At 32.2% G+C, this 13461-nt stretch overlaps 2 protein-coding genes across 3 annotated transcripts; both read right to left on the bottom strand.

The window, feature by feature from the left end:
* Positions 1 to 1148: 1148 nt before the first annotated feature.
* On the bottom strand, positions 1149 to 6324 carry golt1ba (golgi transport 1Ba). 2 transcript variants are annotated; one of them, XM_005164773.5, is made up of 6 exons: positions 6245 to 6298; positions 5762 to 5853; positions 4709 to 4887; positions 3829 to 3910; positions 2511 to 2545; positions 1149 to 1762 (listed from the first exon to the last, which is right to left on the bottom strand). In XM_005164773.5, the coding sequence occupies exons 1-5, from the start codon at positions 6267 to 6269 to the stop codon at positions 2537 to 2539; spliced, it is 387 nt and encodes a 128-aa protein (XP_005164830.1). In that variant the 5' UTR covers positions 6270 to 6298; the 3' UTR covers positions 1149 to 1762; positions 2511 to 2536. The 2 variants fall into 2 exon arrangements, with proteins under 2 accessions (XP_005164830.1, NP_001314769.1); NM_001327840.1 differs by lacking the exon at positions 2511 to 2545 and having other exon boundaries at positions 1161 to 1762; positions 6245 to 6324.
* Positions 6325 to 7119: 795 nt separating this feature from the next.
* Positions 7120 to 8812, bottom strand: stmp1 (short transmembrane mitochondrial protein 1). Its single transcript, NM_001302634.1, has 3 exons — positions 8485 to 8812; positions 8230 to 8283; positions 7120 to 8059 (listed from the first exon to the last, which is right to left on the bottom strand). Exons 1-3 carry the CDS (start codon positions 8497 to 8499, stop codon positions 7988 to 7990), a joined length of 141 nt encoding a protein of 46 aa, NP_001289563.1. The 5' UTR covers positions 8500 to 8812; the 3' UTR covers positions 7120 to 7987.
* Positions 8813 to 13461: the final 4649 nt, after the last annotated feature.

The following is a 13461-nucleotide window of genomic DNA, read 5'->3' as shown; positions in this document are numbered from 1 at the left end:
ATGTGTACACCTACCCCGCCCCTAACCCCCAGTCACATCACTTGCAGAAGAAGTGCAGCACAAGAGCTGGAGCTCAGTTCTGCCCATGAGTCTCTGCAATGAGTACCACTTACTTATTTGTTTTATTTGGGCTAGAATAAAAGCAGTTTTTAATTATTTTTTTTTAACCAATGGACCCTTTTCACAAGCCTGTTATGACATGTTTAACGATTATCAGCAACTTAAAACCTTGACAGTTTTTAATATTTAGATTTATTTTTAAATGTGTGAACATTTATATGTATTTCTGTAGGTATTTTATCACCTTTGCTTCAAATTGCAAAAAAGAATTTTGCTTGTGCGAGGCATTTCTAATGCAGCATCTATGGCACAGGACATGACATTATTCTCTCCTCTGGCTGCCGCCATCAGTCTCTCACAATTTTTAAATCTTTTTTCTGAAAATCTTTAAAACATCATCGTGGAGTTTTTCTGTTATTATTTGAGCAAATAAGATTGTAAAAAAATATTTGTTGTACTCTCGCATTCACTGCGCTCTTAGTTTATCCAATTATGGCGACTTCCGCAACTGAGAAACCTGGAAATGTGAAAAGGGTCCATTAAGGTTATCATTATGACCTTCTTTTTGATTGTCTGCAGAACAAACCATCGTATTACAAGAACTTGCCTAATTCCCCAAACCTGCCAAGTTAGCCTAATTAACCTAGTTAAGCCTTTAAATGTAATTTTAAGCTGTATAGAAGTGTCTTGAAAAATATCTAGTCAAATATTATTTACTGTCATCATGGCAAAGATAAAATAAATCAGTTATTAGAAATGAGTTATTAAAACTATTATGTTTAGAAATGTGTGGAAAAATCTTTCTGTTAAACAGAAATTCAGGGGAAATATGCAGGGGGCTAATAAAAAAAAAAAAAAAAAAAAWATATATATATATATATATATATATATATATATATATATATATATATATATATATATATATATGTGTGTTTTTTTAAATATAATTACTATTGTTAATGTTGTATTTAAAAATAGTTTACAATTATTCATTTGTATACATGTACATATATAAATAATTATTGTAGGTTGACAGTGTGTGTGTGTATGTCATGTGTGCATATACATATAAACAAACATCAATAATAGTAATAACAGTATTTTTTTAAATATATATTTACAAAACTTTGTGGCAGCTCAATCATTTGCAAATCCCAGTTCAGGGATTTTTACAGTGACAAAGGTTGGACATAAACCATTAAAGACAGAGAAATAATATATAATAGTACCTTATGAATAAAATTAATAATATTAATAATAAAAACAATAACATCTCTGTATGCCAGCCTGATAATTAGTAACGTTTAATTTCACAAAAGAAAGTGTAACTATCACCTTTGCAGTTTCAGCAGGCGTGATGGGGAAAAAGGAGCAAAAAAAAAAAAAAGATGTAGTCAACCTCCAGCTTAAAACACAAGCCAGACAAGGCCGGTACTGTAACAGAAAGCAGACTTCCAGAAGTCTCTTCCACACATTCGACAGAGCGTTCCTCAAGAGCCAGCCGCAAACGTCTTCAGAAGGTCTGCGCTGGGGAAAACTCTTGAGGGATGTGTTTATGTTTTGGCTTGTTTTCCTCGCTGATGTAAATATCAGTCAGATGTCCTTGTGATGGAGACACGACTGAACAAAAGCCGTCATAAATAAGCAGTAAGAAAAGAGTCTGTTAAACCATGTTGTTGCTTTCGCTCATTTTGTCCACGTACTGAAGAAAAAGAGAGAAGAGTTGAAGAGTTACAAGACTTTCCCATAGAAAAAGACAAAAATGTCTGATTTATGACACTTTAGGCAAGACACTGCAGCTGAATACAGGACAAATGTCGACTAATAGTTATTTGAATGTTTCCTCTGTTGATAGATTGATTGCAAGCTTTCTAACCTGCTGTTTAAATATGCAAATGAAGCATTTTTTAATACAATTATGCAGTAATTTGCATACATTTTGCTGTACACAAAAATGATCAATGGTTGAGTTCAGGTTTAAAATTCTTGTTTGTTTTTTAAGTTAAATATTGTGCGTCAGGTATTTATGGAAACTTTTTTCACCGCTTAATTATTTGGAAAATACTGCAAAGCTGTCGGGAAAAACAGCTATTGTTTTGTATTAAAAAATATTGCATGTCATCAAGCATGTAAGCGCAAATCTCTCAGTAAAAACCTTGAGAATATAGATATTAACATGCTGCTGACGAGGAGAATTTGAGAAAAATATCTTGTAATTCAAATCTATAGAAACAAACTAATGAAGTGTGATTTCTAAAACAAACAAATAAACTATTAAAGTTATTTTCTTTCTGTTAGACTTAAAAAAGAAACATTATGAAATGACAAAAAGCCCAAAATGTTCAAACTAAGCAGTCTTAAAGCTGCAGTGTCTGGCCTTTAGTGTTTGGTGTTATTGGGTGAACAGAAGACGGCGTGATTCGTGCAAGACAGAATTAGCAGAGACTGACCAAGTTGGCCGACTGTCCGCTCAGCCTTAGGACGGCTTTAAAAGAACAACAAACACATGTTGAAAGACTCGCAAAAGCCTGTTTTCTGGCATGAAGGTGAAAACAGACACAAATCCTGCCCAACTGTGTTTTTAAATGCTTGTGTTAACAAAAACTGAATCATATGAAAAAGCCAGCTCATAGGCAGTACATACACAACCATTTAAATGTTTGGTCAAGTTTTGTAGAATCAATGTGATATGTTTATTTGGGGTTCATTAAATGTTTTGTATTTATTTCTGCAGTTAGTTGAGTGAAGTATGAATGATCATTTCAGAAAAATAACTTTTTGTCATTTATTTAAATAAAATGTCATTAAAAATTATTTTTAAAATGTCATTAAAATTTATAAATGCCATGACTGACATGTTGATCAATTGAAGAGAAACTTACTGAGTAAAAGTAACATAAAAAACGATTAAAATATAAACATTTAAACAGCAGTGCATGTTTTCCCCAGGTATTTCCTCTTAACTGTTTTAAAATGACAGTGTTTTACAAAACTTTGAACAAATTTTTTTCCCCCACCAAACATATAACCCAAGCCACAAAATATTATCTTGTAGCATTTCTTTAAAGGTATTCTCTTCTCTTCTCTTTGATTTGTAGTACATTTCGAGTGAAAGCCTGCTGGTTTTAGAGCTGCTCAAGCAAGCAAAAGCAAACGTGAATTTGCATTCAGACAGTGTCCTAACCAGACATGACTTAATGATTCAGATACTTCAGTAACGTGTCATGATTCAATATTTACACTAGTGCTGTGGACTAGAGCTGTTTTTTTTTTTTTATCTATTTCTGTAATAAAAAAACAGGTCACTAATAATGAATAAAATATCTAATGAAAGAAAATAAAATTAAAAATTAAAAACTTAAACCTGGAACTAAAACTTTAATGAATTAAAATCTACACAAACATGTATATTTTAAAATTAATGACAAAAGTAATAAATACAAAGACGATTAACTATAAAATTAATATAAATTTAACTGATTAATAAAAACTGCAACAGTATCTCAGTAATATAAAAAAAACACAGGAACAAACATAAACATATCCTGCAGCAATATTTTATTTATTCTTGCTCTCTGGCTGCTCATGTTTGTTATATAGGTGTTGTGTATCTTGTGGTTTTTACCTAAGCCATGCCTGATTAGGACATGAGTTAAATTCACTGCAATCTCAGAGGATCATTATTGAGAGAGAAAACCCAAAAGACCAGCATGCGCTCTCTCTCTCTCTCCTTTCTTCATCACCCTGTTTTAATTACTGTAAACTTACCCCGCTAATGAAGGGAAGATTGAGCAAATAGCCCAACACAGGAATCCTTCTGATGAAGCCCACCACCACTGGGAAAAAACCCCTACAAGTGAAGAAATGGAAGATTATTTTAGGATAGACTTCCATATCATGAGCTAATATGCAGGGTTTTTTGTATATTATTTGGAGATGTCAGTTCCAAAAACTACAAACCATATTAATAATGTTCAATTAAGTAAATTAAGTTCATTTTTTTTATTAAAAACAATCAAATATTTTAACATTATAATAATGAATTAATATAACATTAATATTTTAAAATAAAACAGTTATATTTTTAATTATATTACTGTAATTCTATTACTTATATTTCAGCTGTGGTTGATATAGGTGTGTGTGTGAACATTATTATTTTAGATATTTAGTACATTATTATATTGTAAATAGTAGGATGTTACAGAATTTATTAACATTAGTTTTAGTTTTTAGTTTTTCTCAAATACTATAATAAATATATTTATGTTCCGGCAAGAGTATTGACATATTACTTTTATTTTAGCTATGGATTATATTTGTTATACCTTATTAGAAAAAAATGTATGTTTGTTTAATACTATATATTGTGATTGTTTATGTGAACATCATTATTCTTGCATAAATTAGGTATATTCAATTTACTAGAATAGGTAGTATATATTATTAGTAGTATGTTATATATTTTATTATTATTAGTTTGTTTTTCCTCATATATTATTAGTGGATCATTTTTCTATATTCATTTACAGTCTGTCAGTGTAAGCATTGGCCAATTAAAGAGACAGTCACCCATTAACATCACTATTGAGAGTTTGTGTTGTTGCACAGTTTGTCTTGACACAGTTTGTCAATCCTGTGCAAATACCTAAATAAAAGAAAGAAGCCATAAAACTCTAGGACGACTCCGACGATGGGCCATCCTATCAGCACCACGAAGACGCCTCCCAAGAAGAAGCTGGTGGCTTTCATTTTGTGCTTCTGGAAGAAGAACCTGAAGGTCCTTTCCAACCCGATGACGAACGCCAGACCTACAACGAACAAGATCTGACAGACAAGAAGAGCGAAAACACAGGTCAGACACGGACAAACTCACTCTGGGTTATAAGGGAAACTCCGCTTTAACCTTTTAACCGTCCCACCAAGACAAAAAAAAAAGGATTGGATTTCTTATAATGTCGCTAGTTAATGGACTTTTTTCAACACATCCCATAATTTCTAACATATTAGCCTCTACTAAATGGTTAATATATCAGTTTATGGTAAAAGTACTGGAATTAATACATATACTATGAAAATCAGAAAATATAAAGTGCAAGACCAATTTATTTTAAAAAACAATCAAATTAAAACATTTTTTTCTTGTTTTTTCATACAATAAAACTAAAATCAAGTGTAGTAGTGTGACAGGATTGTTTATTGTTTTTGTAAACTAACAATGCTGTGTGTAAACCATTACTTAAAACACTCACTCTTTCAATGACTTCAACAGTCACTATTTGAAATAGACAAAACGAACTTGTAGAGCGGGCAGTTAAAGGGATAAGGCGAGAGAGAGAGCCACAATAAAGGATGACTAAAATATCAGTAAAAATCAATAATGAAAAACACTGTGTAGAATAGATGATCCAATTAACAACCTGTTCAAACCCAGACATTGTATTTTAAAATGTTGTTTATTTTTATTATATTACTCAATGAACATAATACATTTTTGCAATCAAAAGTTTTTACCATTATTTTACATTATACAGATATTACTGCATATTTTAAATGTAAAAATGGATGAAGAAAACAATAAGCAGAATACTAAATTAATTATTATGATCTTAATTTTGAATAATGTGTTATACTAAACACAGTATTTCATATGTAATTGAAATATTATAATTAAAACATCGTTAATAAAATCACCACTCACATTTCCTATGGCAAGTAGAGCTTTATCAAAAAACAGGATCATCCCAAAAAACAGGAAGAATACCCCAAATCCTGTCAGCCCCATTCCTATTTCTGTAGACAGAGAAAGCACCATCAATAATAACAACAGGTGACATTTAATAACACACGAACTTTAGACAATATTGCCAATGGTCATTTCTTTAAAATGTCCAATATCACATTGCTGAAACTGTATTGACAGCAGCTCTGTCTTCATGCAGTCAACATTTAATCCAGATCATGCATTGCATCTGTTTCCCGACATGTTATTAAACGCAAATGACTTTAGCGTGAGACTCGTTACTGTCGCTGACATCTGCACGCAGCTGCATCATTATAAACACACACACAACTATTCAAACAGCAGGAATAATAAACACGACAGCCTTCAGACATGATGACAGAGTCTGTAGAGGAGCTGTCAGAGAAACAGGACGAGTTTTACGGGGTTTTTTCCTCTTACTCTGCGAGTCGCTGAGCGAAATCATCTTCTCTGTCTCGAGCAGCAGCAGCTGTCACAGAAGCGGCCACGCGTACCGGAAACACTCACTTTCAGCTTCCGGTGAAACTTTACGAGAACGAAGTTTACAACTGATCGTATTACTCATTGATTTAGCTAATTTTATATTTGCGACGCATTACAATCACTTAATAATAATAAAAAAACGAATGCATGTTTAAGGGATTTAATTTGTGTTTGCATCCCCGGTCATGACGTGTTTAAATGAACGAAATAGTTTTATATTACATAGATACTTTAATTATTGACATTTGTTATAATTTAAAGTGTATCATGTTACATTATTTAATTAAATAAAAATATATAGATGTTCGCCATTATGTACACAAAAACGTTTACTTCCGTGTGCACTGCGTCATCTGCTGGTTATATTAATAATAACACGCATTTAAAATCAGACTAGTTTCGCTTGTGAAACTTTCTACGCTGTTTAAAACCTTTGACGGTTCTTTGTTATTATCGACAGTTAATATCAACAAATATTTTTATTTTCCAAAGTTGGCAGTTCATTCCGCTGTGCGACCACTGCTTAATAAAGGGACCAAGCTGAAAAGAAAATGAATGAAGTTTCCCATTAATTGTATTTTATTAACGTTTGCCCCCATCCCAACCGTCACAGTAACGTAAAAACAGTATTTGTACAGAGTATTATTTATGTTATATATTACCCAATAAAGGGTATTTAACGCGTACCCCCACCCTGTCACAGTACTGTAAACATTTCAATTGTTGTTACAAAAATGATGCTATATTGACGTGCGTATCCGCAGCTGAAACGTCATACTATCTAGATTTGTTATTAATGCAAGGACAATGCCAGATGTGTACAAAAATATGAAATGCATAATACAATTGTGTAGAAGTACAAAAACTCAATAGGTAAAACAAAATAAAACATTAAAAAAACTTATTACAAGTGCTAGGCATAGCTAACAATAACCCAAGTGTCACGGTTTCAACACCTATCTACACAGACCTTACCGTTCACTTTCGTGTGCCATGTATATAACACCACGCAAACAAGCCGCTTCTTAATGTTATTATTGACACTTCATATCAAGATCAACAAATACACATATTTTACTAAATATTTAGCATGAACCGTGGAAAAAAGCTTAATTTCATTATATATTTGTACATATGCTGAACACACATAAATAGATGAATACAATATTACGAAAAATAAGAAACAGTTGACAACTTAAAATCTTTATTTGCATATGCTCACTTTAATACACGTTAGCATTAAGAAGCTTTTGATTGAACACTTTAATTATTGGTCTTGAAAAACATTGTAATAGCAGTTTCTAATTTTCTTCAACAATTTGCACTGCAAACATGTCGCTCCTCAATAAATACAGAGAAACTGCATTGAAAGCTGGATTTGCTTTGACTGCTTCTTTAGATTATAAGTGGCCCTCAAAATATATTAAGGGATAATATTCCAACTTGTAACAGCAAATCAATCAGGTTTAAACATATCCCTTTAAGAAATAGAGAAAATATACTGTAATAAAAATGAAAAACGTCCATTTTTAAAACGATATGAGGCACTATTTGACACTAGGAATATACTGTGCATTTCTTCCTCGCACTTAACAATATGTAGGCCTACTATATATATGATCCACTCTCTTAAACATTGGCCATATAATGATTATCTGTGTTTTCATCAGGATGTGTCCCTCATTCTGGAGGTTTCTTCTTGGCTTCCACGTCCTTCTTAAAGGCCTCGATTTTCTTTGAAATGTTTGGTACCTGAAAACAAGGCATGGACACACCAATTTAATTAACGTACTGACACCACATTTAATGGCATTTACACATGTTTCTATACTAGATTAACTAGTTTGTTGCCCATTAATGTAGACAAACGTATACAATCACACGGTTATTAACTTAATATGAACAAATATGACATTTATAACCTCGTAGTTTTGAGCTAAATACATGCCAACCACGTTCCCCAGAGTGAAGCCAAGCTGGAAAAACACAAATGAGGCACAATTAGTCAAATACATAGTGAATATTACAAATGCCTACTTAAAAATCTAAGTTAATCGAAGACTTAAAACACTTTCGTTATCTACCAGACACTTGGTTATTCGCTAAGCTGATGTAGTGTGAATTAGCAAGCGGCTGGAAACAGGACTATAAACACACGAGCAGATGTCAATACTTACTATGAATTGCATCATGATTAAGGTTTAAAATGACGACAACAAACTGAATAAATAAGTGACAATGGTCCCGAATGCTCGACTGTTCCAGAGTTTGTCAATGCTAGCCGTCAACTAGCTTAGCTCCAGCATGACAACATCAACACAGCGGATGTAGTATTCTTGCAAAATAAAGGTCGTAGTGCGAGGCTCTGCAGCTGGACATTATTGGGGTTGATGGAGGAGACATAAGATAAAGTGGCAAAACCTTAAAAAAAACGGTTTCAGCGTATAATAAAATAAGCTGACCGAGAAAGAATGTTAGAATTAATGATTTCTCAAGATGTGCCTCATATTTTAAACATTTCCATTCTACCATAAATGGAGAAATGCGACAAACAGCTGATTATTGGCTCCCTCTTGTGGCCAATATGTGTATAAGTGTTGATAATGACAACAGAAAAGGTGAGATGGCCGGTTGCAGCAGATGATATGGTGATTGGTGGTTTTCAGTTGGAGAAACATCTCTTGTAAGTTCATTAAAGGATCCGGATCGGCCCACAACATAACTAATGTGGTAAAAACTGATCAAAGTTGTTGATGAACTCAATTACAAACTCAAATATCACCTTTAACAGGCTAAAAATGTCACCAGTCTGTCTGTTAAGTTGTTTGTGTTTACGAATGTAATGTATTGCTGGATGTAATCTCCTCTGTTGGCTCATTTAGGTTTTGTTTACATGCTGCTGCTTTATTGCTGAACTCTCTGTCAAGCCTTCAGAAGAACACATGGATCATGTTGCTAATAATCAAGGCTGATGTTTGTTCATAGAGTTAGTTTTAAGTGTGAATATGCAGTGTTTGCCTCACATGAAAACAGTGTAAACCATTAAAGATGGTTTATTAATGTCTGTCTTTGCTCTGCAGAATAAGGTATATGTTTGGAGCGACACATTCATCCAGCAGAAGCATGTGGACAGACATTGACTGTAATGATGCTCATCTGCTGATGGACAGGAGAGGTAAGACCTTGTGTTTGTGTTGTTCTTGTCATTTACTATCATTTCCTTTTTGAAGGGTCACTCCTCTAGAATGCAAATGATTTATACGTATATTTTTGTGGGTAGGACTCCAACGCTGGCTATTTTACTAATTGATTATAAGTCTTATTTTATCTTTAATGAGCATAAAAAAATATATTTAGAAGTCAAATATGGCTATAACCTTATATACATTTCCTTCTGGTTTAAGTTTTATATATATATATATATATATATATATATATATATATATATATATATATATATATATATATATATATATGTATGTATATATATATATATAATTTCTTTTTTTCTGATTCGTTTTCTTTCTTTTTTAACTGTATATTTTCTTTAATTTGTAACCTGCATATTGTATTTTTTTGCTGTGCTTCATCTAAAGTTTCAAAATTGTCGCAAATTTATATTGTTAACTGTGTTAGGGTCAATAAAAACGCAAATTTAACGCTGTAAACTTTTCATTTAGATCTGTCTTTCTTTAAATTTATTTGTGCAAAAACAATTGATAGGCAATGACCAAAACTTCTTCCAATGTACATCTTTAACAAATTAGCTATAAAAAAAAATTAAGAGACGACTTGAAAATGCTAATTTATTCTGGATGTGAAATGTAAAGGTTTGTTAAAAAAAAAAATCACAATTTTGATAAAATACACTGTTAACCTGCTGCAAGTTTTAACAGTTTAGAGTGAGAGAAATAGAAGATGATGTAAAATACAGTTGTTATTATGAGGGGAATGGCGTTCAGCAGGTTATGGAACTGGGGAAGGTGGCAGCATATGAAAAAAGGACATGGTGAAAGTGTTATTTAAGTATTTTTATCATTGTGTTTTTTTTATTTACTATTTTTACCATATTAGTGCTGCCCCTTTATTTTAATTTATATCATTTATCTGTATTTACTGGATTTATGATAGCAAAATTGAATTGCTGTAACTCCCACTGATGGGAAGAGGAGGGGAAAGGGGGTGTTAAAAGGATGTAGAAATGTGTAAACTGATGGTACTGTTAAATTATTGAAGAAAATAAAAATGTAATCAGTAAGAAAAAAAATGTAGAGTTATTTAGTCAAACTAATAGATCCTTGTCGATCAGAGCAACATTAACATCGGTATGACTTAATAATTAATGGTGAAAATAAAGGTTTACAGAAAAATTATAAGAGAGAAAAATAAATTACAGCTCGAGAGGCTTAAATCACTTTAAAGACAAATGTTTTCTAATTTATATTAATAAGATAAATGTTTTTATAAGTTTGATCCTCATTTTCCACACGCTTTTAGTATTTTAAGGCTTTTTGTTTTTTCTTTTGTTTAGGGTTAATGTTAATATCAATAATATTAAATGTTTATATTATAATAAAAAAATTATAATAATTCACAATTTAAATGTGTATATAAATAATAATAACAATATAAAGTCTTCCTGAGAAATGATTTATTTTTTCAAACATCTCTCAAGTGATGTTTAACAGAGCAAGGAAATGTTTCACAATATTTCCCATTTTATATTTTAGATCTTTTTTTTTGTTTTTGGTTTGGTTGGAATAAAAGCTATTTATTTTTTGTATCAATATTTTTAAGGTCAATATTATTAGCCCCCTTAAGAAATATTGTTTACTGATTGGCTACAGAACAAACCACTGTTAACCTGTGCCTGGTTACCCTAGTTAAGTGTATAAATGCACTTTAAGCTTAGTACGAGGATTTTGCTAAATAGCTAGTATAATATTATTCTGTCATCATGACAGACTAAATAAATTATTTATTAGAAATTAAAACTTGTTTAAAAATGTTTTGAAAAAAAAACAATCTACTCTCCGTTAAACAGCATTTGGGAAATATTTGAAAAAAGAACTGACATTTTACAAGAGGGCAAATAATTTACCTTTAACTGTATGTATATACTGTATGTATTGGGGTCAACAAGTATGGTTAATATAATATATTGTCCTTATATTATATTAAACCTACTTGTTGATCTTTTTTTTTTTTTAAATACAACATTGTTTGACTTATTTTTCTCTTCCAGTAGCAGGTTTAACTGAATCTTTCTCTGTGTCTCTGATGAGGAGGATGTGAAGCTCAGGACTGGTCATCATATTAACACATCAATCTACAGACAAACATCACATTTAATAAAAATTTAATGAAGAAAGCCTGATCAATGTGTCAATGTTGTGCCCACTTGTGGAGGATTTGTGCATCTGCATGAAAACAGCAAGAGGACAGGAAATGAAGAGTGTGTAATCCTGCAGCTGTAGAGCAGTTTAAGCCTCATTAAAAACACCTGAAGCTGCTAATCAAGCTCAACAGCACTGATAGAAATCTCCTGACTCAACTCTTTTCTTTTATTCCAGCAGAAATTAAGATTAAAAAAGTGATGTCTAAGTTATGTATTTTCAATCAATTAAAGGCTGAAATGAATTAAGTTTTTGTGATTGTTTGCACATTTCAAACATATTTCAGTTTCATGAATGCTGAAATTGAATTAATTAAAAAAATATTTGAGGAACGATGCCTATCCCACTCCTGCAGACATTTTCTATCAATTAAACAAAACCTCTCAACACAACTGTCCAAAGCACATTTCCACAGCTCAGGCTCAGGTGATAAGGTGTTGTGAGCTCATATTTCACCACTGTTTACATTAAAACAATCAAATGATGATTTACCCAAGATAAATTCATAAAGGCACTAGTGGCCTTAAACATCTGAAGAGGTGGATTCAAATCCCTTGAGTGCAAAGGTTGTTTGATCAAACACAGCTGCCTCAGTATTTCCTTTATTGGTTCATTTGCTCATTAACTAAATTCAAGCCCCACAAATCTTGTTAATTCCAGAGCATAAAAAAACTAAATACTCAATGATCTAACTCCCATAAAAACACAAATAAAGTTTCTCAGACTCAGAGGCTTTGCTGATCAAAGTTTTCAGAGTCCTGAGGTCAAATCCAATGATTGCTGATTTCAATTTGAAAATCCTTTATGACATAATTGAACACACACAATTACAAATGAAGGTCATCAAGAGTGAGGTTTTGAACCCGGGTCTCCAAGATTACAGGACGGTACTTTAATAAGCTGAGCCACAGAGTCTGAGAAGAGCATAGCTGCTGTAAATTGGCTTTTATTGAGCATTTTCTAAAATACTTGTGCACAACATCATCAATAAACACAAATGCAACAAAGCACCCCATGAGACTTTTGTTTCAGTAGCTCAATTGACTAAACCTGTGTGCTTTTATCAGGGAGACCCGGGTTCGAATCCTGCTACTGATGATCTTAACTTAATCTCTAATTGAGTCAAATCCCACTTATGCCAAAATCAGTGCAAAATGTTTTGTACTGATAAAATGCAAAGGATGTCAATGTCACCCAGTCAAAAACACATTTCAACTTAATCGGCTTAGTGGCTCAGTTGATTTAAACCTTGCGTTTTAATCTTGAGGTTATGGGTTCAACTCCCGCTTATGCCAAATTCAGTGCAAAATGTTTTTTTTTACTGATAAACAGCAAAAGATCTCATTATCACCCTGTCAAAATCCTGCTTTAACCTGTCCGGCTTAGTGGCTCAACTTATTAAAATTGTGTGTATTAATCTTGAGGTTGTGGGTTCAAATCTCACTTATGCCATAATCAGTGCAAAATGTTTTTCTAATCGATAAAATACAAAAGATCCCATTATCACCCTGTCAAAGTCCTAATTTATCTTGTCAGGCTCAGTGGCTCAATTAATAAACACTTTGAGTTTTACCTTTGAAGTTGTGGGTTCAAATCTCGCTCATGCCAAAATCAGTACAAAATGCTTTTTTTTACAGATAAATAGCAAAACATATCATTATTACCCTGTCAAAAACTCTTTTCAGCTTGTGGGGCTCAGTGGCTCAATTGATAAAAACTTTGTGTTTAAAACTTGGGATTGTGGGTTTGAATCCCGCT

The sequence above is a fragment of the Danio rerio genome, chromosome 4 (genome assembly GCF_049306965.1).
Source record: "Danio rerio strain Tuebingen ecotype United States chromosome 4, GRCz12tu, whole genome shotgun sequence".
NCBI classification, from domain to species: Eukaryota; Metazoa; Chordata; class Actinopteri; order Cypriniformes; family Danionidae; genus Danio; species Danio rerio.
The sequence above is the reverse complement of the archived record's forward strand: the minus strand, read 5'-3'. Positions and strand labels throughout refer to the sequence as shown.